This window comes from Strix uralensis, chromosome 2 (genome assembly GCF_047716275.1).
Source record: "Strix uralensis isolate ZFMK-TIS-50842 chromosome 2, bStrUra1, whole genome shotgun sequence".
Taxonomy (NCBI): Eukaryota; Metazoa; Chordata; class Aves; order Strigiformes; family Strigidae; genus Strix; species Strix uralensis.
This window is the reverse complement of record NC_133973.1, coordinates 66506815-66533371: the sequence shown is the minus strand read 5'-3', so window position 1 is coordinate 66533371 and position 26557 is coordinate 66506815. Positions and strand designations below refer to the sequence as shown.

Below are 26557 nucleotides of genomic sequence, written 5' to 3'. Positions count from 1 at the left end.
TTGTGGTCAGTTATTACTGAGTATTTATAAACAGAAATATGCAAGTCTAGCAGCTATATATTTAGAGAGACTCTTCTACGGAAGCTGGTGTCATTCTGTGGTTTCGCTATGCTGATGATTCATTTATACAGCTCAAGATGCTGGAGTATAGCTGCGAAATTCCTAACTTGAAGACTAGGCTATTCCCCATATGTCTCACCCGTTGCTCATCTCACTAGATCACTATTTCCCGCACCAGAACTACATGCAGCTGCCTTGCCACATTTGGGTGGATTTTGCTCTCCTAGGACAACCCAATAAAATAACCAAGATCTCAAGTAATATTTAGCATTCTGGCAGTTCCTTGCAACAGAGACTTTCAAAAGGCCTCCACAAGAAAGATGTGTCTTTATTACCCCTGGTCCATGGAAGGGGAAAAGGAAATTCAGGCATTATGGAGTGGGGATAAGACCATTTCTATAAGGGACAGTTAAGGTGCCACATTTTTTTAGTGACTCACAGGTTCTGCTGTCTGTCCTGGAGGAACTCATCCCAGCAGCTCTGTGGCTGATGATGTTTGGCATCCAGGAACTGCACTCACATGGACTTTGCAATTTATTCTGTTACTCAGTTTGGCTGAGCCAGCTTCACGCAATTAAAAATAGGAGAAAATTTCTCTGGTTCACATAAGAATGAGGCGGTGAGGCATTAAGAAATACTGAATGTTGAAAGCTGACTGGCAAGCAGATGCAAAGTAAACCACAACTATTGCACCAACACATGTTCTTGGGTTTATTGATATGGGTAAACCTGGTTTTAATAATTTATAATGTCCTTGTGCACAGTTCCCAGATGGGCTCTTGGGGAGCAAAGAAATGGAGAGGGAAGAAACAAAGCTATCCAACTCTGAGAATCACCAAATAGATGGAACAGAAAGAGAAAGACTAAACAGAGAAATTAGCCCAATGCACAACAGATGCCAAGAATACAGGAATTTGCATGCTTATCCAGAGAAATAAGTGGTGTCATACACCAGTTGTATATGACTGACTGGGAGAAACAGGAGGAGATGGGCCAAGAGACATACACTTTGTCATGAGAGAGTGCTCATTTGGCCAGAGCAGCGACAGCTTGGTTACAGATTGCCTCCCCACTATGGGCTCATGGGATTTCCACAAATCCTTTCACTGCAAAAGAAACTAGATGGGCTGTGAAGAATAGTTACACTGTCAAGAGCTGGAAGGGTCAGGGAGGAGGAGACCCTCATTGTAGAAGTCAACAGGCTGCGAGGAACAAAGTAATGGCTAGAAAGACCCAGAGCCAGAAGCGATGAGGCCAAAAGTACTTTAAGAAACAAGAAGTGCCTCACCTGCCCTCACCACAAATGGAGGTTGAGTTGACCAAGGGAACTCTCCCTGGATCAGTCATCCATGATGTAAACATCACACCCATGTTGGCAATACCTGTCTGGGACACTGGAAGTTCTTTATCTTGCCCACCAGTGCTGCACACAGACTGCCAGCAGCAGATTAAATTGTCTGTGCACAGACACGCAGCCATAGACTGGTGAAATAAAGAAATGATTTCCAAAAAAGTGGGATTTGCTGGCTTTTTATTTAAGGAAGAAAAATATTCTTTGGCACAGTCTACATGACATATGATGCAACATGGACAAGCAGTGAAGGAGGATTGTTGCAAAGCTGAGTTTGTTGAAAGTTGTAGAGATAGAGTGCTATCACTGTCCTTATACACTGAACTGGAGAGGGTAATCTAAACTGCTAAATAGTGACAGTCTCACCATCACCACATCCGAACGCCTCTCTTAAATTACAGTAAAAGTGAAGAAAAAAATCTCTTACTGCCCTTCCTTCTCCCATGGATAAAATTATGTATAGATATGCTGAATTTTGTTCATAGTGTGTCAAACAGTGCCTTCACTAGTGTAAAGCCTCAGATGCTGATAATTACATGCTGCAAGTGAAATCAGTAGGATCACTGCTGAAATGCAGGCACAGATGCATGTGTACGTCTTTGCAGATCTGCAGATGATGACTGACAAGGCTGGTAGACCACAACTTGCAGCTCAGCTTGAGCACTTCCCCAAGCTACCAGCCATCCCCACTGCTTGGATAGAGTAAGCCTACAGCATACATTATTTACCATGCCTCAGTGCAGGGCTTTAGGCAAAGCTGCAACACCGGCATGGTCACGCACCGTGTCAGGGCTGACCAGTGGGGCTGACTGGGAGCAGATGATGCCAAGGAGAACAGCAAACAGACATTTCCCACAGCTATAGCATCTTCTCAGACCACAGGCAGTGAGTCAGTAGGGGCACTAAGGAAAAAAACAAACCTGAGATTGCTGAGTAGGGGTTTTTTTTTCCCTCTACATTCAAAATCTCAGTGGTTGCTTGCAATCATGATGAGACTTTTTATATATGAAACAACATAATGCGCTCTGTGGTCTTGCATGTGAAAAGTATAGAGGGATTTAAAAATACAGCAGTGATTACAAAAATCCCACGGTAACAGTAGACAGGGGAGAAGCTGTGTCTAGCTGAGGAGCATGAAGTCGTATAGAGTTACATGAGCCAGAACAACAGGGACAACGTAAGATTTCTAAACCAGTTATGGTGCTTGGTTTAAGCAGCCAACCCAACAGACAGGGAATTCCAGAAGCAAAGAGAAAAACAGATGACAAAGATTTTTGTTCATGATTGCCTTTTTGTTAGTTGAACTTAAGTTTAATTGTTAAAAAGTAACTTCATAGCTCTGAAAAACAGTGACAAATATATGTCCTTTGATTAGGGAAAACTTGAGCTGATATGGATCACACATTACTGTAGGTGTACTGGGAGGGTAATATTAACCCTTCATTTTTAATTACATGTTCCTGAGTGAAGTATTTTTCTCACCAAGAAGATGAAGTAATTTATTTAACACAGGCAATAAATCTTCTCATTTATCTTAGTTTTACTATCCTCTGACACACAAGTATATTTCATGCATTTGTTTAAAGAAACAGGATTATGAAATACACTTAGTGGGTACAGTTACCCAAGGTATTTCTTTCCTACTCCATTACCTCAATGTGTAACTCATTATCATCACAGGAGTTGTGGGGAGGTGGAGGACACAGTGCAAAACATATGAAAGTGCATATGGTATAGAAATAAAGACACCAAAGCTTCAGTTGTACTTGGCATTCTTCCTTAGTATTTATCCTGTATTTAGTGTCATGATGGTCGGCAATTCTGACTAGCATCAAGACTTGCTTGAGAAACAAGATAGACTTGTTCTGGATCAGTGATATAATGGAAGAGAGGATTACAAATAAATGAATAACAAACAAATAGATTAAACAGATACTGCTTCTCAATGGGGGAGGGAGGGAATCAATGTATTTGAAAAGAGGAATTAGGAGAAATCAAGTCACTTTAGAAGAAAAAGAGCCAATCTCAACAACACCATTATCCTCCTAAAGAAGAAATGCAAGAACAACCTAAACTGGTGCTGCAAGATCACATTTGCTTGCAGTAAAGATGAAGTAGGCTTAGTCTTTCATTTTATCTTATATTTATCTGTTCAGTTGGTGCACATACACTGTGATGCACTGAAGAAAGTAATATTTTGTACTGTTCATTCAGGTTAGTTAATGAACATATTTGTTTTAATAAAAACAGTTACCATCAGCTGAGTTTGGAGGGTTCTGTTATATTCATAATGGCTGACCATGGAACAGGAGTACAAATACACATGGGGCAACAAAACTAATCTTAGAAGGATTTCAGCCTTCAAATGCACTGAGCTAAGCCCTTTTCCAGCACATGATGTTCTATACCAGCTGAAAAAGGAACTCATCATTTCAACAGCTGTTTTTTAAAGACTTTGGGAGAATTTTGCACATGATGGTAAAGTCAAGACAATATTTAATGCTATTTGTTTAAATCATTGCTATCAATTCTATTTTGAAAATAAAACCAGGGATTTTAACAACAACATTGCTTTGCTATGTAAATCTTCCTTAATCATGAGCTGGAAGAGTATTCATCAGACTTAGTTAATTGGAAGTAGGGAGAATCCAACCTGAGGGTTTACCATTTACAGGAAAATTTGAGTAACTTTAATTAAAGATTGCAAGACAGTGATGGTTTTTTCCTTTAGAACATCCCTGGATTGAGAGCTTCCTTTGCAGCAAAACTGAGATCCCTGTTGGTCTTTCTGGCTGTAGCTTCCAGGATCTGTTATCTCCGGGGTATTTATTTTACTGGGGACCCAGCAGAGCCCTGCACTTACTTTAAGGACAGCTCATCAAACCTGATCTTCTCATAAGTGCTGAGCCATTCCCCTTGTCTTCATGGAAAACTGAAAGATCTCAGGACCTTTACAAGTTACTATTTTGATTAATGTACAAGTCCTGGTGTATAGGCTTCCCAGGGAGAGTGTTTTCGGCAGGATGTATGAATAATTGATACAGGTCTTGGCTTGATACCGTAGTTATGGGAACAAAAGAAAAAATGGGGAACTGAATTTAACCATTAATGCCATAATGATATGGCAGCATTGTTTGGAACCTTTAACCATCGTTAGTTCCCTTGAAGTTGCAACTGGCCAGCTCTGCACAGCTGGGACATGACACTCAGCAATAGGGTATCTTGGTGCTCCTGAGTGGTTCAGAGCTGCTGCTTGTTTCACAATGTGTTTATAACACTAGTCTGAGATTAAAGGGTTGTAATTACATGTCCCATGCAGAGGTTGTAGGATCTTTTGCTGAGTTTTAAAATATCCAAGAGAAATCCTGGAGGTAAGAGATAAGTAAGAAAGCACATACTCCATGGCACTCTAATGGTAATTTTTAGACTCATTAGAAACTCTCTCTTTTGATACATAGATTGAGACAAAGAGAAAAAAAAGTAAAATAGAGACATATACATACCCATACATGGAGAAATACAGAGGCTGCCACCTGCTGAGAGGAAAGGATTCTATTCCAATTGCAAAAGTCCCCAAAAGAAGGGTCGAAATGAAAGCCCTGCAGGATTTCTGTCCTTCTTTGCTGTCTGTTTTCTCATTGCCCCATGCAAAGCGAAACAGCTACAGGATGCTGCTGTGCTCACCAGGGGACACCAGAATAATCTGGCCAAAACTGTTTAGTGTAAACTGGCAAATGTTTGCAGAACCTCAAAACTATTTTACAGAAAAACACCAGCCTAAAAATGTTTACTCATTAATAACACAGCTAATAGCATTTTAGTGAAGTTTACATGTGTAGTGAATATTTACTTTATATAGTTCTACAACAGTAAAAAGTTCAGTGGCAGCAGCACTGTGTCATTTTTAGGTCAAAATCCGTTAATGAGTTTGCTGGTGATACCATGTTTATTAGATGCTGACAGCCTCTTGCAGGGCTCTCGCAGCTAGGCATTCATGGAGCCATCAGATCTAGGATGCCACCCTCCAGAGCTTGCTCAGACCACTTGTCTCTTCATCTTAGGATAAATTTCTTTCTTCACTTTCCAGAATCACTGCTATAATAGAAAAGAATGATTTTTCTAGTATATCCTAACATCATCAAATTGTTCTTATTTCTGAAGGCTTGGTGGAACAGAGAGAGGAAATGTCTGAATTTTTCTGGCACTGCAGTCTGCCAAAGGGAGATATGCAGTGTTTTCTTAACAATGTAAACAGCCACTGGTTTTAACACTCTACTTAAATGAGCATTTCAAAACCTTGTAATGTTGTAATGAAGAAAAGTGCCTGGCAGGACAGTTCCTTGAGGCTGCACTTTCTGAGAAGACAAAGAAACAGCACCTTGAGGAAAGGATTCTGTTCATGTGCTAACTTTGATGTTTTTTGTAAGAGGGGTTTTCATCAGACGTGGTGCACAGCAGGAATAATGAACTAAAGAGGTTGTGTTTTCAACAGGGCTTTTGCCTAACTCAGGATCTGCCCTAGATAAATTCAGGTTGCTTTGGGTTCAGCTGTTTCACGTTCAATAAACAAAATGCAGGATTTGCAAACCCTGTAGTATTTTATGCACATTATCAAGCCCCTTTCAGAAACATATCTTTCTAGACAGGGGAGAAAGTTACCTGCAGAAAAGTGGATGTAAATCCATCTGCACCCTGAACCAAGTTCTGCTGTGCCTCTGATGCATGTTCTTGTCCATCTCTTAACCTGCTCTCCTCCATAACCCTCACCTCTAGCAGACATCTGTCTTTCCAGCACCCTTATCAGTCATGCGCAGGCTGCTATAACCAGATCACATATTTAGATGGGGGAATTTATTACCTTTTGTTATTAAAAGAAGCTTTATTTTGTACAGAGGTAAGTTACCTACTGATACAGCCACAGTAAAAGGTAGGCTATGAGCAGAAGTAGGGCCAAGATACAGAAGACAGACAGTGCACAGAGTGGTACAAATGCAGGAGAGGCTGTTGTTACCATAAGGAATTCAGCTGTCTCATTCTCTACCTTTGCTCCACTGTAGAGAGGCCAGGTACCTGGTTCATTCATGAAGGCTGTCCACATCACAGCCAGCAGTTCTCATGATATGAAGAAGTTTCTCAGCAACATTCAGCCTTGATCACAACACCCTCTCTTTACTTTTCTGTCCTGCAAATGCATGCTTCACTGTGTGTATATATGCACCTGTGTACACACTGCAGCTTACTCAGGAAATAGTTAACTCCTTTGCTAGTAAAAGTTTTTGTAAGTCAAGAACAGAAGGTGTTCTGGACCTTTGGGACACCAGGAGAAAAAGCAACATATATATGTATGGGAATAATCTTCTTAATAAACAAAGTAGTGGAAAATACCTCCAGATGTTCTGAAGACCCTATGACCCTTCATAGGCTATCCCACAGTCAGGGATTGGGGCTTGCAGCACCACAGAGAAATATCCATGACAGCTGGGGAACCTGAAACCATAAGAATGTCAGAGAAGTCACAGTAGGTCAGACTGAAAGTCCACATAGGCCCATATCTCATCTTGACAGTAACCTGCAGCCAATGTTTAAGGAGACATAAAAACATGGCACATGTAGTGTGACTTTTCCCCTTTGTATTTTCTGGCAACCAGCAATTAAGGTCTTTCAGAGCCTCCAGAAAGGATTGATCCCAACGCCACCTGGCCTCCAGGAATCTGGAATACGTCCAGCTTCCAGCACTGGCCGTATCCTCCAACTGTCAACTCTGCACTATCATGCATCTAACCTTGCTGTAGGGGACATGGCTATTGGTCCTGTTATTCTTGCTGCCCATGTGTGTACATTTTGTAATTTTATACCCTGCTTGAGGTAGGACAGCCAGAACCACACGTATGCATAATATGAACTTTAAAAGTTCCATAACATTTTCTGTTGTGTCTTTTATGCTCTTCCTACTGATTGAATCCAGCACCATGCAGCCCCAGAAGTCCAGCTGTGTCTAGTCATGAACAACTTCTCATTTGCCACTTAGTCTTAGTGCTGGGGACAGGCGATTTTTCATGGCATTGCGCATTTCCCTGTCATGCATCATCATCATCTACCAAGTGGGTTAGCAAACAATGGACAGCAAATTTGCAAAGAGCAATGTCTACATGCAGGAGTTCTCACATTGTCAGGCCATTGCAGCAAGCTTTTTCCACAGTGCAAGGCAAAGTGACTTTTGATGTAATGGAGGTCTTTCCCTGCCATCCCATCCCTCTGACCTCCAGCACTGCACCCCTGTGCCTGCTTTTGGTTGACCCATCTCCAGAGGTAGGACTAGCTGATTGCTTACATCTTTCTCATTACTTTCAGATTCAGCTACTCACCAGTCTCCTGTATATATGCCTGACTGCAAAGACCACAAAGTACATCAAGGCTCTCTCCATGCAAGGAGGCAGAATTTTTAAAAGGCACACATTTGCAATAGCAGTGGAGTTGCTGAAATAACACCGGTGGGTCCAATATGTCCTGTGCTTTCTAAGGCACTGTGCAGAACATGCACAGGTTTCCCGAAAACATCTGGGGTGGCACTGGAGCAACACTTGATGGGACAGCTGACGAGAACATACAGCACTTATTGGCAATCTGTGTTCATGCAGGATATAGTGAAATGAAACCTATGGACACTGATTGCAGAACAAAATGTACTGTACATGCACTACTCACGCAACCATATGGAGCTCCAGCACAAACATGGAGCTGAAAATGTAGATATGCCCCTGAGGGCAACCTCATGTTTGAAAAAAATTCAGCCGTTGCATCCATTTCATGCCGAACCTCATGCTTTGCACTCTGGCTCATGAAGCTGTAGATCTCAGCTTTTCTAGGTGAGAGAGGCAGCCATAAGGTACCCAGAGTTCACTGTACAAAAAGCGTCCTATTACTACTCAAGTAATAGGAAGAGATGCTTGTGAAATAAGACCCTGTGACTGTGTTTACTTAGGCAACATCTCCAAGCAAGTATTCATTGATCTGTGGCCCCAGGGGCCATCCCAGATTGCGTGTCATCTGCCCTGTTCCGGAAGAGTTGCCACACATCGAGAGGCTTCAACTTAGTTCCTCTTTACAAATTTGATTTTGATATGTTTGCTGCTCACTTGACAACAAAAAGCTCACTCTGGTTGAACTGGTCCAGTTTTCAACTAGAGCAAATCAGCAGTGCTGGGGAAGGAGATGAGAGGAAAGCCCCTGAGGACAGTAAGAATTCACTCCTGGAAATACATCCTGGAAGATCCCAAGCCAAATGGCCATTATAATCACTCACATCTTAAAGTTTAATGTGGCCTGTTGATATATATATTCATTTTTTTCTGCAGTCCCTAGGATATAGGAATTTGGGAATCCCAGCTCAGATTACTAATTGTGACATTCTGCAGGACATTTATTACAACTAACATTACCTGCATGTTTTTTCTCCTAATAAATATGACAAAGAATTCGTTCCACATTGTAGGATGCTTCCAAGATACATTTCTCCAATTTTTTTAAATGTGAGAAGTGTTTCCTTTGGATGGCCTCAGTCATCACTGCCCTCCACACAAAAGTACTGAGAGCCATGACACGATTGTGTGAATGGCAGGCGTGTCAATATTGCCCTAAATATGACCCAGAGCTCTTGTTACCTAGGCTGAGTGGTAGCATGACCTACTCAACATAACAAAGTATCAAGGCAGAATGCTGGTTTTTTTGCAAAAATTATATATTGAGTTTCCTATATAACATTTCCTTCCAGCAGCTGGAGTTGAAGGAACATACTGTTCTATAATGATTCCTGCTGGTAAGGTTATGAATATTGAATCAGTGGCTGTGCATTCATCCAAATCTGTGTTGTGAAAGCCAGTTCAGCAGGGAAGGCAGCTGCAGAAGTGGACACACAGTGCGATTTGTCACATCAGTATTTCACTTACCTCTCCTTTCAGCCCTGGCTTGTCACTCTTCTTCTGTTTCTTTGGGGTTTTTTTAATGGACTGTTCTGTCCACTTTGTCAAGTTTGAATATGTGATACAAAATTGATGTTCTCTAATGGGTGGTCTTGTACTTCTTTGGTCCGCTGCCAGTTTTCTTTTTGTGAAAGTTTTAATGAACATTTCAACAAAAAGATGCCATGTACCATTTTTGCCTGGCTCCAAAAATAACAGTTCCCTTCCTCATCTGCGATACACAATAAATATTCATTTTATCATGTATCCAGAGGTTTTTCAGCAGCACTAGAGACTAAAATAACTTGAAATATTTTCCCATTTGAATATTAAAGAAAAACATATGCTTTACTACCAAATATGGCCCTACTTATTTCAGAAAAAAAAAAATAAATCTAGGTTTCATTAAGGTTTTTACAGATTTTGTTTATTCTTCAGGGTTAGCAGTGTTCAGTTAAAGTACATTCTTCTTCCTCAGTTCATACAGTGTATCTTAGTATCGACCAGAAAGACAGCTGGTACCCATCTGTCTGTGCACAACAGCACTTACACTGCTAACTTGACTAGCTCTGTTTTTAGCTGCTTGTTCCCTCCTCTCCTTTCACATATCACACACTGTTCACTTCAAGGATGCCATACTTTCATTAAATGTGCCTCAAATACATCACCTCTTAAAAATAATTCCCAACAGTGATGGAATAAATAAGTTTCAGTCCATCAGTTTAAGTCCCAACACACCAGCACAGACTCAAGGGGGGAAATAAGTCCATTCATACTCATACATACCTACTCACACATGCTTATGTCAAAAGGTTAGAGATGACCCAGAATGAGACATTTGGCCTAAACAACCTCAAACCTGGGGACTGACAAAATCTGAATTTGACCCTGTCTCAGCATTGCACTGGCCAAAGGGAGAAACCTCAGTCAACCATGGCCAAATGGGTTTGCTCAAGTCCAGCTCTTGTGCAGCCTAAACAATTCAGATGTATTCTCTCAATGAGGAATAATCTAGGTTTTTAGACAGGCTTTATTTAGGCAGCATTTTAATTTCCCTGCAATATCTTTTAAATATAGTAAGTAAGCTTAATATCAATTTTCTTGCAATAAAACTATAAAAAGTAAAGCAATATAAAAAGTGCAATGTATGAAGGGGAAAATAACAAGGAGCCACAGGTGAGTTTGCATGGCTAACATCTCTCTCAAAATTTTCTGTCACGATATATCTTAAAAACATATAGTAAGAAGATGATTACATTCCATCTAAGGGACTAAGACTTTATATTTAAAATGTACTGTATTTCTACTGGAAAAGGATTGGAGTTTACCTGAATTAATCATCAAAGCAGCAGTACAGCAGTGACCTCAAAGGTCCTTCCAGGAAAAGCCTCCCTACTTTAGGAAAACCACAAGAGAAATCCCAAGTGCTAGAATTAATTGAACCAGTTTTTAACTGCGGGTAAATGAAATTTTGTTTTTCTTGGAGGCTTTTTTAGAATAGGCTTAAATGTTAAAATCTTACGAATCTGAGGATAAATACAGCCGCCATTAAAACTTTTCAAGAGGAGATCCACAGACTCTTCATACCTGCATGCTACAAACACCACACACACTGATAACAAAACTGCCAGCCCCAAGCAGCCCTCAAGTCTCTATGGCCTGGGTGAAAACTCTTACAGTGAAAGAGCAATGAAACCTTCTTTACCTGAGATGTGAACCTCCCTAGACTGTGGCTTGAAGTTGGCTATCTTAATGTGTTCATCAAAATAATTGAAAAAAAGAATGTGAAATATTTGCAACATGCAAAGTGGTCAAGAGACTCCAAGAAGCAGAATTTGTGCATTATGATTAGAAGCATTTATATGCACAGCATCAGTGTTATTCACCTGGCAAAGACACACTTTTTTATGTCTGACCCATTACAACCTTCAAAAAAATATTTACTGCCACTGCCTCTGCAAACTTCAGATTTTTGAGCATCTCCCAGTCTATTCTCATTGCACAAAATTCCCACGAGAACCTGTCCTGTGTGCCAGCAAGCACTCAGCAACTGTGCTGAGAGATACAAGCTCAGCCCAAATCTTACTGGAAGGAAACTGGATGCACTTTTCTGATGGTCACCTCTTCACAAGAATGGTGTTTCCTGGAGTGAGATTAGAACTTGCAAAATGGGCTTGCTTAATAGCACCGTATTTCAAACCCTGAAGGAACTTCTAGGCTTTTGCATTTGGTGTTTGAGAAATGTCAGCCCAGACAATGCTTTCCAGAGTAAGTAGTGAAGATGGCTATTACAAAACTTCATTAGTCAAGCCTCAGAGTTACCACAGCCAACTTGAAACCAAGTCACGTACATGAAATTATAGCATTTGCTGATATACATTTTGCAAACAGATGGCCAATTTAGAAGAAAGATTTGGATGTGGCCTCTTCAAAACCTCTTCTGCAGATTCATCCCTTCATGCAAATAATCTATTATTTGCACAAATTTCCATATTAGCCCAAAGCTGTTTGATTAAAAGCTAGAGTGTCTGGCCATCTTGGGATAGTTTGCACTGGGATACATGCACAGTTACACACTGCAGTGCAGAAATGCAATCCCAGTACCACACAGTCACATCTTTGCTAGTAGTAGCAATAGCTGCATCCACTGAAAAAAATTCCCGTGTGTTGCTTCAGCCCATTACATTGCAAGACAAACATTGCTTTGGGCAGAAACAGAAGTATGATAGCTACTTAAGAAAGGAAGGAAGGACAGACAGCAGAAAAAAAAGAGCAGAAAAAAAGGAGGAGGGAATGAGACAAATAATACTTCTCCAAATAAGATTGAATTTACAGCTGCTGTGAAAATACAAGCCTCTCAAACTTCTGAGAAGTTAATATGTCCTGCAGGCCCTAAAGGCATGTTTGCCAGAGGGAAGAAAGCTGCTTCTCCTGCAGCAGTTGCAGCCAGGTGGGGGATGATCCTAAACGACAGGTCTCACCAAGCAGTGGGGTCTGCTGCAGGGAGATTCCCCCAGCTGGTGGCACCCAGCTTGGCAAGCCCCAACGTGCAGCAGGTGTAAAGCGTCACCAGCCTCCTGAGACTCTGTGTCCTCCAGCTACGGGGCACAGCCGTTGGCAGCACCCAACTCCAGCTCCACTAGCGTGCAGTCCCTGGCATTTCTGCTCCCTCTCCTAGGGGTGTTGAGAGAGGAACTTGAGCTCTTGTATATTTGATCCCACCATGCAAACATCTCCCAGACACTGGGAAATCATGTCTTCCTCCACCCAGTGCTGTTACCGCAAAGGAATGGGAAGAAGACCTTGGAGCCATTTTAGCCATTTCAGCAATGGAAATGAGAACACAATGCTCTCCATGACTAGAAATAAAACTGAAACCGAAAGGGTTAATTCTATTTATAGAAGTGGGGCAAAAAGAAATCAACAACTTCAATTTGTTCATTTTCATGACCTCTCACTCTTCTTCTTACTCTCTGTGGTGGAGCTGCCAGGGGGAACAACCACAGCCCAGCTCACTATGGCCAGCCCTCGGGGTCCCCGGGGCACTGAGTGGCAAAAGCAGATCCCTCACCCCAGCCTAGGTTACCCACTGTGGCAGACCCACGTAAGGAGACCACCAAAACACACAGGTCTAAGAGCACTTTACCACCTTCTGTGAAGAGGGCCAGCAAAGGCCCAGGTGGGCTTGGTGGTGTTCTTCTGTGGTCAGGGGCTGGACAGCCCCCCCATCAGCTCCAAAGGGTCTGGTGAAGGAGGTTTGTCAGTCCTGCAGGAGCAGAAATCAGCAGATGCCAGGCACAGGGATATTTGTGGGGGCCATCTGCTCCCTTGCCTTGGTGTGTACAGGAACTCACAGACAGGTTTGGAAGTAACTGCAGTACAATACCTGGCTGTACTATGGTCATGGGGTGCCTAAAAACCAGAGAGCAGAAGAAGGAGCTCACCACCTTCTACCAGTAGAAGGCAGATCTCCATTGCCCATTTCTTCACAGTTCACCTGAATTAACTTTCATTGTCCTGAGATACCTGGAGTACAGTTGACTTTAGAGAGAAGATTTCCAGCTTTCTTCTGGTTTACGCTACATCCAAGTTCCTGAAGAATCCAGATTCACAGATTTCACTTCCAGATTTCTGACTGGGAAAAAACCCATAAGGGAATGTTTTAACTGTTAGTCACTCTCTAGACTCTCCGTTTTGACTGATCTTACAGGAACAAATACTCTGCTGCAATGAATCTCAGCTGCAAACTGATCCCAGGGGAGCAATATATTGCATTGATCTCAGATAAGAAATGTAATTGTGAAATATTCTCTGTGAAAGCATGAGCAACAGTGCTGAATAATGCTGTGTTTGATTTCACAGAATCACGGAATCACAGAATCATCTAGGTTGGAAAAGACCTTGAAGACCATCTAGTCCAACCATTAACCTAACACTGACAGTTCCCAACTACACCATATCATTAAGCGCTATGTCAACCCCACTCTTAAACACCTCCAGGGATGGGGACGCCACCACCTCCCTGGGCAGCCCATTCCAACACCTAACAACCCATTCTGTAAAGAAATGCTTCCTAATATCCAGTCTAAACCTTCCCTGGCACAACTTGAGGCCATTACCTCTTGTCCTATCACTTGTTAGTTCATTAAAGAGACTCATCCCCAGCTCTCTGCAACCTCCTTTCAGGTAGTTGTAGAGGACGATGAGGTCTCCCCTCAGCCTCCTCTTCCCCAGACTAAACAACCCCAGTTCCCTCAGCCGCTCCTCCTACGACATGTGCTCCAGACCCTTCACCAGCTTCGTTGCCCTTCTCTGGACACGCTCGAGTAATTCAATGTCCTTTTTGTAGTGAGGGGCCCAAAACTGAACACAGTAATCGAGGTGCGGCCTCACCAGTGCCGAGTACAGGGGTAAGATCACTTCCCTGTCCCTGCTGGCCACGCTATTTCTGATACAAGCCAGGATGCCATTGGCCTTCTTGGCCACCTGGGCACACTGCTGGCTCATGTTCAGCCGGCTGTCAATCAACACCCCCAGGTCCCTCTCTGACTGGCAGCTCTCCAGCCACTCCTCCCCAAGCCTGTAGCGCTGCTGGGGGTTGTTGTGGCCCAAGTGCAGCACCCGGCATTTGGCCTTATTGACACTCCTACAGTTGGCCTCAGCCCATGGCTCCAGCCTGTCCAGGTCTCTCTGCAGAGCCTCCCTACCCTCGAGCAGATCAACACTCCCACCCAACTTGGTGTCATCTGCAAACTTACTGAGGGTGCACTCGGTCCCCTCGTCTACATCATCAATAAAGATGTTAAACAGGAGTAGCCCCAAAACCGAGCCCTGGGGGACACCACTCGTGACTGGCCACCAACCGGATTTAACTCCATTCACCACAACTCTTTGGGCCCGGCCATCCAGCCAGTTTTTTACCCAGCAAAGCGTGTGCCCATCCAAGCCACGAGCAGTCAGTTTCACCAGGAGAATGTTGTGTGAAACGGTGTCAAAGGCCTTACTGAAGTCGAGGTAAACAACATCCACAGCCTTTCCCTCATCCAATAAGCAGGTCACCCTGTCGTAGAAGGAGATCAGGTTTGTCAAGCAGGACCTGCCTTTCATAAACCCATGCTGACTGGGCCTGATCATCTGGTTGTCCCTCATGTGTTGTGTGATGGTACTCAGGATGAGCTGCTCCATCAGCTTCCCAGGCACTGAAGTCAAGCTGACAGGCCTGTAATTTCCTGGATCATCCTTCCAACCCTTCTTATATATGGGCATCACATTGGCCAATTTCCAATCTGTCGGGACCTCCCCGGTCAGCCAGGACTGCTGGTAAATGATGGGATGGGGTGGGGGAGAGCACTCTGAGGCACCTTCTCAAAATACATGCGACTGGCACTTGTTTGTCCACAAGTCTGCAGCAGAGACCTGAGGGTGCCGTGGCCTGAAGGCAACAAGGGGCTTCTCACCTGGGGCAGATAGAGGCACAGGGCAGTTCACAAGTGAAAACTTTGGCCAACTGGACAAAACATTTCTTCAGTGCTTCATATATAAAAATCACAGGGGGCTATGTATTTTCCATCTCAATCTTTTCTTTTTAATCAGAAAATTAATTTGCCACTTAACTGATACTTCCCATGGGAAAAAATGCGTCTTGTGAGATGCATATACTCTGATGAAGGAAGGTGAGAGGTAAATTTTGTCTGAGGTCAGCTTGACCAAGACAGAATATTTTGTTTAATTGATACACTCCAAAATACTTAATCGATGCCATAAAATTTATAAAGCATTTACCTATCAGCACCTTCTCTCACCCAGCACATGGGTTTTTATAGGTATACCCAACCCCTCAAAAATGTAAATGTAACCTGAGGTAACACATTTTCTTTGGAGACAGACTTTGTGAGCTGGACCATGAGAGAGGTTGTCCATTAAAAAAGTACAGCATATAGGGATGATGGATGTAGGGAGCAACATGAAAATACCTGTAAAATTTAAATTACAGTTAACATGATGATATCCTGATGGCTATTACAGCAAGCAAAATATTATAGTTATTAGAAGTGAAGAATTTAGTTTTGACCAAAGCTTGCAATGTTTCACTTTGACTTTTCTGAAACAAAATGCTTTTTAAATTCTCTTCCATTAAAAAATCCAACCTTTGGTTCCTTATTTCAAGTTAGGATAACAGAAAAAAAAAAGCTTCTAATGATAACCCTCTCTCACTGTACAGGAATATAGAGAAGTTCATTAGTATTTGTGAACCATACTGAGTTGATATAATTTATGAGAAAACGAGCACTTTGGATGACACCAACTAAGATATACATAAGGCTCCAAACTAATTAATGAGGATAAAGAGAGTTTTTGAACACTTATCCCTTCCATGAGGACCATCTGTTTTAGAGTGAGTACGGCACTTCAAGAAAAGTCTATAAATGTGATTAAATGTTGAGCAGTAGTAAGAGGTGTCTGGATTAAGTTTAAGTTAGGAACATTAAACCCTGGTATTTTCCAATTTTTCCACATTTTTTTCAAGAAAATATTTTTTTTCTAAAGATTTGTATTACAGAATCAACTGGTTAGAGTTACACAAGGCAGCACACAAACACACGCAACAGATGACAAGCCCTGCACTGAGGAGTTTATCGTCATGACAAACGTGTTGAAACCTCTGATGGGACTGAGGTACCTAAACCCAAGCATGCAGTTCCCTTCCAGATGTCCAAGGCATCTCAGACACCCCCATCACCCTGGGAACCCCAACATTTCTGCAGTAGCAGCTGGAAGCCTGCCAGGATACCAAAGGGCATCCAGGCTTTAGGGACCTGGAGTAATCCCTCTGCAAATACCCCTAACTGCCTTGGGTCACCTGTGGAGAGAAAGTGCTAGGAGCAAACCTAGAATTAATTTCCTTGCTCCTTTGTGTGGGATACCATGCAATATAGGCAAAGTTAACCTCTGTCTGAATTTTGTGTTGTTACTTCTAAGATCTGAATTTGTACACTGGTACCAGTAAGGAGTTACTTTCCAGCTCCAAAGTCTTCAGTGGCTTAAGACATTAAGAGATGGAGAGAAGGTGGTCTGCTGCCTTTCTGGCTCATCATTTGTAATGTCACTGCCATCTCTGGTCTCTGATTTCATGAGCAGAACTACTGGTCCTTCACATACCATGCCTGCTCATGGATCAGCTGCTCACCTGACACATTTTATGAGGGCCCTTTTAAAAGGCAAGGTGACATCAATGACTGTTTGTCCCAATATTGTAAACTGAAACTTTCCAACAGCTGATTTCCAGGTTCAGCCATCTCAGGACTGTGGATTGAACCAAGAACGCTGTTGACAGCTCTAAGCCCTGTCCTCCTTGCTCTGAATTAAGAGCCCTGGATTACCAATTTACCAAATCACTTCATCTTAAGCATGTGAAGAACTCTGTTGAACCTGATTGCTGGCTTACATGATTGCCAGGAGGCATGGATTTATGCACTTCATGTTTTCATGAGTTAAATGATGCCACTGAACAGCTGTGTGATGTGAAATACATCACTTCATAAAATCCCTAGTGTTTTCACTAGTGTAAAGCTGAGATCTGTCCCACTGGCACATTTTGAAAAGCACTAGAAGAATGTTTTTGTCTGAATGGCAGATAATAGAAGAATTCGTGCTTAACTTGCATTATTCCATTTTACAAAAATTAGTTTAAAAAAACCCTATCATAGCAGCACAGTAATGATAATTGCAGCTTAATTACCCATAACTGATTCTTTATGCCCTGAAAGAATTTATTCTCCTTTTATACTTGTCTCTGATACCCATTAGAATCATTACAACTGTGAGTCTATAATTACATACTTTGCATTTTAACATTCTATGTCAGTTTGTGCTCTCTTCTTATCTTTCAGTTAATTTCATTACTGAAACATCGAGAAAATTTCCATATGAATTTTCCAGAAGTTCTTGTGATTTGATTGGGGTAGGTTTAGGACTTAATGAAGCCCAGCAAGTCAGTTCTTAGGATAGAGCATCTGTATGTGCACACAACTGTGGCTCTGCCAGCTGCTCTGTGCAGTCTGCACCATGGTAGGATCCATTGCTAGGAAGTCTGCCTTCAGGTTTAGGACTACATTTAAACATTAGGTGGAGGTTAGGACACAACTAAGTGCTTGGGAGAACGGAGGTTAGATTATGTCTGTTATGTTTGAAGTTAAACAAATGCTTAAGCCTGCAGTGGGGTTGACAAGGCTGTTTACAAGGCTTTTCTAGGAGGACCCAGGTCCACTTTCTTCCTTGTGGCTCCAGCCATAGGAGATAACAGGGTTGCCAAAAGCCAGGATGCTTCCCTGTTACAAGTAAGCATGCTCTACACCATCTACATGCACGCGTATGCTTAGCATTGGTGAAAAATCTGGAAATCACTGCAACAAAACGGAAGAGGAAAACGTGAATTCCCTCTATGCTTTGCTTTCTCACACATCTAGACTTGCTAACGGCTTTCTGTCTGAATTGCCAAAGGTCAGTATCAATATCTGGCCCAGGAAAGCAACCCTGTGGGTTACACTCCATCGTCTTCAGGAAACACCAAGGGAGACACCGGTACCCCAAGGTGCTAAGATGAGCTGAATAGCTGAGGTGAAAGATCTCAACCTTAAAACCTCTGTTTTCTAACTAACTCTCTGACTCCCTAAAAGCTACTAAACACATTCTAACTATCTCTCTGACTCACTAAATATGCTTCTAAATACGTCATTTACTTTCTTCTGTCTTTCAGCTTTGGCTGATTGTAAGACTAGAGTCTTACTAACTATACCAACAGGACTCTACTGAAAATTGTCTGTAATCTCCCTGTGACAAGAGTGAGACAAACAGTATTTTACAATCCCTTCACTCCAACAGTTGTTTCATAGACAGAAAAGAGTTTTTCCCATGGCTAATGTGGCATGGGCAAAATTGCTTAGGAGATGCAAATATTAAAATAAAATGGAAGTGTGGTAATGCCTTTTAATGTACAAATTACACTGAATGACAAATACGAGATTGTGCAATAAAAATTTCACACAGAGAGCAAGTAAAATTTGAGCTGTGTACAGCAGTTGGAACAAATTAATCTGACTTTCCCATGCTACATATTTACCCCATAGAACAACAAGAGCCTGAGACTGAAACATTAAAGTGAATTTCCTGATATAATTGAACAAAGGGAAAAAAAAGTGTCATTTCCTCAGCTGGAATGGGCATACTTTTATTGAGTCAGGGATTTATTTTCTTAAACAACAAAACACCTTCCTCTCTCCTTCTCTCCCTAGTTCACTACTGGTTAGAAGAGTAGGATAAACCAGAGAGATAAGGAAAAGGAGTAAGACAGTCAGTATTTCTAGAGCAGAGTTTTTACCCTTTATCAGATCATATGCTGCATGGAGCCACACGATCACAGAGTAAAAAATAAGTGACTGCAATTATGTGACATTCTTCAATTCCCCCAACCAGTAACCTCCCCAGCAGTCCACACAGCAATACTGGCATCTGACTCTGTGTTTCCACACCTCCCTGACCAGCACCAACACCGTAATGTGTTAAAAAACCTCCTAAAAAAGGAGGTCTTCGAAAGAAGACAGTTATTACCAGCCTTCCCGCCTTTAACGGGTTGGAAATAGGCCAAGAGCTGGATGCTGGAGCTCAGCAGTGCATTTGCACATACTGGAAGAGAGCTGCAGCCAACATTTTTACAGCTGCTGGGTGCACATGGCCCTTTAAACTTGTGTCCCTTACATGCACCAAAATAGCCCAGCAGGCAAGGGACACCCCTCATATGCAGCTGAAATCCTGGCCGTAAAGCATGCTCCTCATGTGGCAAAAGCAGTCTTCTCACAGTTAAACTCCCAGGATTGCTTCCCTGCTGGACTGCTTGAGATTTAAGGGTAAAGTAAGAGCCAGCAGCAAGCGAACCAGGCCAGCTGTGAGAAGTACTTGTGGAATACCGCTCAAGCAACACAGCACAACTCATTGCTGGTATTTCTTCAGTGACGTTGGAAGAAGAAACAGCTTTGGGCTGAGATGCTGGAGCTCACAGGTGGGTAACAGGGCACTGGATGCTGAGGTGGAAATGCATTCACACCAGTGTTATCAGATTTGTTGCCTTGGACCATTCTGATACAGCAGAGTCCCATGTTGAATGCCCAGTGCCAAGCCCCCTCTGTCATAGGCTCTTTTCTTGCATTTGAAGTTGTTTCTCCAACAACTTCAGTCTCTTTTTAGCAGTATTACAGTCCTCATCCCAGACCATCATATACACACAAGCAGAAGAATTAACAATCTCTCTGCACAAAAGGTGGCGGCCCACAAAACCCTTCCCCCCCACCCCGCCTTTCATATAAGGTCCTGTACAACTCTAATGCTCTGGCATGTGTCTTTCAGCAAAGCAATCCCCCCAAAAGGGCTGTCTCTTCTGTCTTTTTGAATTTTCACATTTTTAACTTTAATCTCATGGGCAAGTGTTCTGCACTTTTCATTGCTAACGTTTAATTTGCATATTTAAAAGCTTTGTAAAAAAATGGTTTCAAATGCTCCTTCTGATGTTTGATCATTTCTTTCTCTGGTTTGAGAACAACTGGTTACTGCAGTTGTTAACGTTGAAGACACACATGTTCTTTTGCTGCACTATTTGTTCTCTTCTGTCCTGTGTACTTACCTCCTCCCCTCAAGGAGGTACAAATTTGGGCGCCTCTCACCACTGCTACACAAGTCCCATACAGGAATGAGATCTGCTGCTCCTTTTCCAATGCTCTCATTTATTTCCTTCTTCCTGTAAATCACTGCAATTGTGTCTTTCTTCACAGGAGCATGAAGGTTTTGCATGTTCTCAATTGCCTCTGCCAGCACCCACTGTGAAGCTCACGCCTGGGGCTGCTGCTTTCAGTTACTTACTGCATACTGTAGCAAGCTGTTGCTCGTATCTGTCTTCACGAGAAGCTAAGGTGCTCGACTATGCTAAGTGTGTTTAACTGAGGGAAGTCTTCAACAGGTCAAGAATGACTGAAGAAAATCAGCAGCTCTGGAGCAGTAACTGGAGTGGAGCTGGCAGGAGCCTGACCAGCGGTTAGCTGGTCCTGTCAGGTTTTTAAGTTCAGCCAGTATCTACACTTGCAGAAGCGGAAAAGCTGGGGGCTCGAGGATTTCAGATACCTTTGTCCATAGGAAACAAGTGAAACCCTGAAACATTTTTCAACTTACACCACATCCCAGGCCTTCTGCAGATGAAAGTGTGAGGAAAGGCAGGAGCCCGGGAACACAGACTTCCTCCTCCTCTTGCAGAGATCAGCCTAGTCAGAAGGAAACGTCTACTGCTTATCTCCACTTCAGAAAACAGACACAACCCACGGTGGAAAAACATGGGCAAAGGCCAGCAAGAACCCCGGGAGTGAAAACTGTGGCTTTACATCAAACCTGCTCAGTGCTCATGGCTTACGACTTGGAAAGCCTGACTTTTTTGGAGTCGTGCTTTTATGTCGTGCAAGAATCTGTCTCAGGACTCATGTTCATCGCGCTCTCTTGGCGATAAGTAATGCCAGCTCACAAAAATCATGTGCCTGAAAGTGGTGTGGTGGGAGGGCACGTTCACAACGCACCCAGGTTCTCCTTTGTGCAACTTCTTCTTTCCGATGCTCACTAGTGTTCTAAGCTTGTCGCTTTTTTCCTTTAAAAAGAAAACTGTAATTCTCAAAAGAGCAACTGCACCAGGAGATAGGGCTTTAAGGAAAAAAAAGAACAACAACAAAAAAGCCCTCAAAAGCCCACATTTATTGTCAAAGTCTCTAAAATTATGAGATTTGACAATAAGGCTTTTGTTCTTATGATACATGCAACTAGGTAACATGCAGCTTGATTTCTGCAGCCAGCAGATATTCAAAATACTTTCCACATACAATAGGTGTCAATTTGACTTTATTTAAGGAAAAACGGGGAAAAAACAGTAATTTCCATAATACACAGAAGACAAGTTAGATAGCACTGCAAAAAAAAGGCTGAGTGTTTTACTTGTCACCAGTCTGCTTTGCAGCTCTACGATTAGTAATTTTAATGCAGTTTGTCATTTTGTATTATTGTTTAGCATCTTTATAATCAGCAGAGTTTGGGGTTATAAATCACAAAAAGTGTACTACTACTACTATGAAAAACTAAAAAAACCCACAAAAAAATCACTTTCAAATAAACCATAAATATGTGATGCACATTAGTGTAACAAAACCATTTTTGTAAACATTTTCTCCAACATAACATGTGCATAAGATAAAAAATAAAAACACTGCAGTCATACAAGTTAGGGTTACTTTGACTTAAAAGATACAGAAAATTATTACTTATTAAAGCTTAAAACTAAACCTAGGAGCTTTTCTTTTCTTCTTTGCTTACAAAAGCACTGTTTGAAGAATTCGATGTTGGTGTACGTAGTGGTTTTGTAATACTGTTTTTACCTTGCCATGTTGGCACTTCCATGGAGGCAGAAGCTGCCAGGCAGGCAGCCCCACCGAAGGAAGGAGATTTCCCCCTCTCCCCGGAGCCTCAAAACTTCAACAGCACGTATCCGTGACCTGGGCATCCCTACAGTACTGGAGAATCTTCCTCTAGGTGAATAGCATCAGCTTTCAAGGACTAGATTAATTTTTGACCACATAGCACTGGAAGATTTAAATCACGCAGACTGACATTCGATCAAATCAGCTTCGGCAAACTATGCTACAGGGCAGCTGTGTGATTACACCCATATGTCTACCATCACGTTGTGTTTCCGAGTCCCCTTTAGTTCATTATAGTACAAAAGGTTGATCATTCTTCTGGCTGGCCACACCGGGCCTGAAAAGAACACATCCTTCACCTTCACCTTCACCGCTATCCAAAAGTCATACAATTAAAAAAAAATAGTTCTAGGTATTCCTCCGCCAGAAAATGTAAGGCTTTCTTGAGTTTTGATTCTTTTGGGGGGAGGGGGGGTGTGGGGGGGGTGTGCACATGCGTGCGCTGGCGGTGTGCATTTACCGCTCTCTTTTCAACTGTCTACAATGTTCGAAAGAGTCTTCAGCAGCAACGCTGATCGGGGTTGAAGGATTTACAGCAGTCAGATTTGACACCAAAAGAAGGGTCTGTTGAGTCTGAGCTTTGCACACGCGGTGCCCTTGGCTCGTAATTGATTGTGTGAGCAGTCACTCGAGCCATTGGCTTGACTGAATTGAAGAATACGTGTTTAAAAAGCCCTACCTGTCATGCCATGAAGGAAAGTTAACCGCAGCAGAAGACAAAGCCCATGAAACACTGAGAGCCTGTTCACTGAATGAACAGCTTAAGGCAGCTGTCAACAAAGTACCCCACCAAAGGAATTAAAAAAAAAAAAAAAGCGAAAACAAAAAGGAAAATGGCTGAATTGTGACACTGTGCATTATTACAACACCAACAGATTATTATACACTCAAGGTTTCTCAAGTAATGAACATGTAGCCATTAAACAAATTATTACTCTCAAGACATTTATTACAAATGTCAGAACTTATTCATAAAATAAAACTGACTTAAAAAAAAAGAAAGAAAAAAGCCAGAGCTGGGATCTTACATCTAAACACAGGTATACGCTGTTTTTATGAATAAGCAGTATTAACTACATTCTTAAAAGAGTTTTAGTGCATTGCATTCTTAAAAAAGAAAAACATCACCGCCCCAAAAATGTTTCCTACAACATTTAACAGTTTATAGAACTAGCCTAGTTATTTTTACCTGCCTGTTACTAAGCCCACATGTTAGAAGTGTGAAACCTCTGGTTTTAGGCTAAATTCAGACTTCTTTTAAGGATAAAACTGGTTTAGAAAAATGCTTGCTTCACCAAATTTTGTAAGCAAATTACATTAATCAGTGTCTCACTGCCATACCGCTACCACTATTGCCCCAACGGACCACTGTCTCCTCCTCCTGCTGAAACTTGCTATGCAATAACAGTCAGAAACCTTTCAATCTGGTAGTTTTGGTATTAAGATTAAATTAGACATTAATGGTTTTCATCTAAAAACGTATAAACTAAACCACCTCTTTTATTTTATGCTTTAAAAACAATGAGGTAGGCACAAAAAATAAACATATGTAGTTTGGATTTTATTTCTTTTTTTTTTCTTTTTTTTTTTTTTTTTTTTTAGTTCTGCGAGTGCAGACTGTGGTAAAACTGTTGTTGCACTTCTAGGTTTAAACAAAAATTAAACCTTTAACTGAGGCAGTGCTAATACTGTGACATAACCAAGTTCTGGCCTAACACAGAATCATTATAGAAAATGAATTTTTTTTTCCTTTTCTTTTTTTTCTTTTTTTTTTTTATCATCTGCACATGTTTCAGGCAATACCTGGTACACAGAAAATGACTAAAGTTATTGGCCAGGCCAAAAATAAAACTGCAGAAACAAAAAAACCCAAAAATTCCACCCCGAGCCCCTTCCCACCCTCCCTGTCCCCAAGAAGAAGTTATCCTAGTCACTGTGTCTTTCACATTTTATAAATATTAACTTCTTAAAACCTGCACCTTCCTCTTTGTCCACATATTGTCACATTACAAAAAAGAAATGTCAATTAAATACATTGTTAACATTACTAGACTAGATCTGCCCTCTGTTTCAGCCAGTCTGACTCTCTACACCACTTCTCACCTTCTCTTGCCTGCCCCCTGTCCACTCAACAGCATGTTCATGGTAAGTCTATGTTGTTTTTTTTTCCTTTTTTTCCCCCCTCTCTGTTTTAACACTAACAAACAGAGTCCTTCAAAGCCTAGGAATCCTGGAGCTGAAGGGAAAAGACGACCTGTAGCTTTCTAGTGTGATCCCAAATCTCAAAGACATTGTAGCACCTGATGGCAATATCTTTACAGCACCAGCTGCGTTGCAGCCTCAGTTGAAAAACAAAAAGAAACCTAACACCAGTGATTCCTGCACACACATTTACACAGAGTGCTGCATTAGTGCAGGTCTGTACTCCAGTTGAAAATAATTCCGAGTTATGAAGATCTCAGACTCTGGATGTCAGCAATTCCTCGCCAAATCTCACTGCTTCTACCAGCTCAGAAGAGAAGTCCTGCCAAGGGTCATGAAATAGACTTGACTGCTTCCACCTGACCGTACGGAGGCAAAGAAAACCTGTGAAGAAAAAACATTGGTAAATTCAACAGGTAGGACAGAGTGACTCTAATTTGCCTTCACTGTCCCTGATATGTACAGTGCAATTGCAGTGCTGTGCTGGGTCTGGTGAGGATGGAGTTGACGTTCTTCATAGCAGCCTGTATGGTGCTGGGCTTTGCATTTGTGGTTAAACAATGTTGTTAACACACCAGTGTTTTGCCTACTGCTGAGCAACACCTGCACAGCATCAAGGCCTCCTTTCGGAACGCCTCACCCCTCAAAGGCCAGTGGGCTGGGATAGGAAAGAGGCTGGGAGGGAACAATGCTGGGAGACAGCTGACCCAAGCTGACCAAAGGGATATCTCGTAACATATAACATCATAACATCATGCTCAGCAATAAAAGCTCAGAGAAAGGGAGAGGACGGGGGGGACAGTGTGGTGATGACATCTGTCTTCCCAAGCAAGTGTTAAGCATGCTGAAGCACTGCTTTCTGGGAAGTGTCAGCGGGAGGTTGTGAATTAATTCCTTATTTTTCCTGGCTTGCATGTGCAGCTTTTGCTGTCCTTATTGAACTGTCTTTATCTTGATCTATGAGTGTTTTCGGCTTCCTTCTATTATCTCCCCATCCCACGGGAGAGGAGAGTGAGTGAGAGGCTAGGTAGGTGCTGGTCAGAGTCAACCCAACCCAAGTACCCAGATGCATGTTTATCATCTTGACAACAAACCATGGCGAGGGAAATTATACCTTGTCATTGCGTTCACATAAGAACTTCAGTCTTTGTGCCCTTTTGTGCATGAACACGCCATCCAAGTGTCCAGTTTCCACTGATCGTATTTCGATAGCTTTTTCTCCCCAGCCCATAATCTGGTTGGATCGGATGTACGCTTTGGAAAGAAAACACAGCACACAGCCCATTAGGACAGATAGAAGCCAACATGAAAGAACTGAAAAAGCAGATGAATATACTGACGCACTCTAGTTAAAAATTACCTGCATATGCATATTACAACTATGCACATGTTCAGAGTGCTATTTCTGTCCTCAGCACCTTCATGATGCCTAAAAATATCTTTTTTTTTTTTTTTAAATTTCCCCGTGGGTATTCTATGTTAGTTTTATACTTCTTCCCTGAGCATTCATGACACAAAGGGAACTTTACAACCTTCAATTAAATGGAAGGAACATTTGAGTTTTTACACAGCCTTTTTCTCCCAAGTTTGGCAAAGAGACAGGCTAATTAGGTGTTGACAAGGGGAAAGCAGAACCCAAGGTTTAAACAGATAAACCTGTCCACTCCAGAATGTCCCCAGCACCAGCACTGTGTCTTATGGCTCCTCCTTGAAGGAGCTTGTCAGCAAAAACAGAGAAAGAGGAGAGAGAAAGGGAAAACTAGAAAAAAATGAGCTAGCCTCCTTTAGCAGGAGTAATACTTCAAAAAACTGATCTCCTTGAGAAAGCCAGTTGGTCTGAAAAGCATTCTGTATATCTCAAAAGAGGTTCATATTACGCTCTTCAAGTGGAAATACCATTATTTGTCATACTGCTTTCCTTTGTGCAC

At 42.0% G+C, this 26557-nt stretch overlaps 1 protein-coding gene across 8 annotated transcripts in view; it reads right to left on the bottom strand.

The window, feature by feature from the left end:
• Nucleotides 1-21778: 21778 nt before the first annotated feature.
• MAP4K4 (mitogen-activated protein kinase kinase kinase kinase 4) overlaps nucleotides 21779-26557 on the bottom strand; it is a 169734-nt gene continuing 164955 nt past the window's right edge. For all 8 annotated transcript variants that reach the window (XM_074859079.1, XM_074859082.1, XM_074859078.1 and 5 more), the window contains 2 exons: nucleotides 25744-25883; nucleotides 21779-25013 (listed from right to left, as the gene is read on the bottom strand). In XM_074859079.1, the coding sequence (XP_074715180.1) occupies nucleotides 24930-25013; nucleotides 25744-25883 (224 nt within the window). In that variant the 3' untranslated portion in view covers nucleotides 21779-24929. The remainder of the gene's footprint in view (nucleotides 25014-25743; nucleotides 25884-26557) is intronic.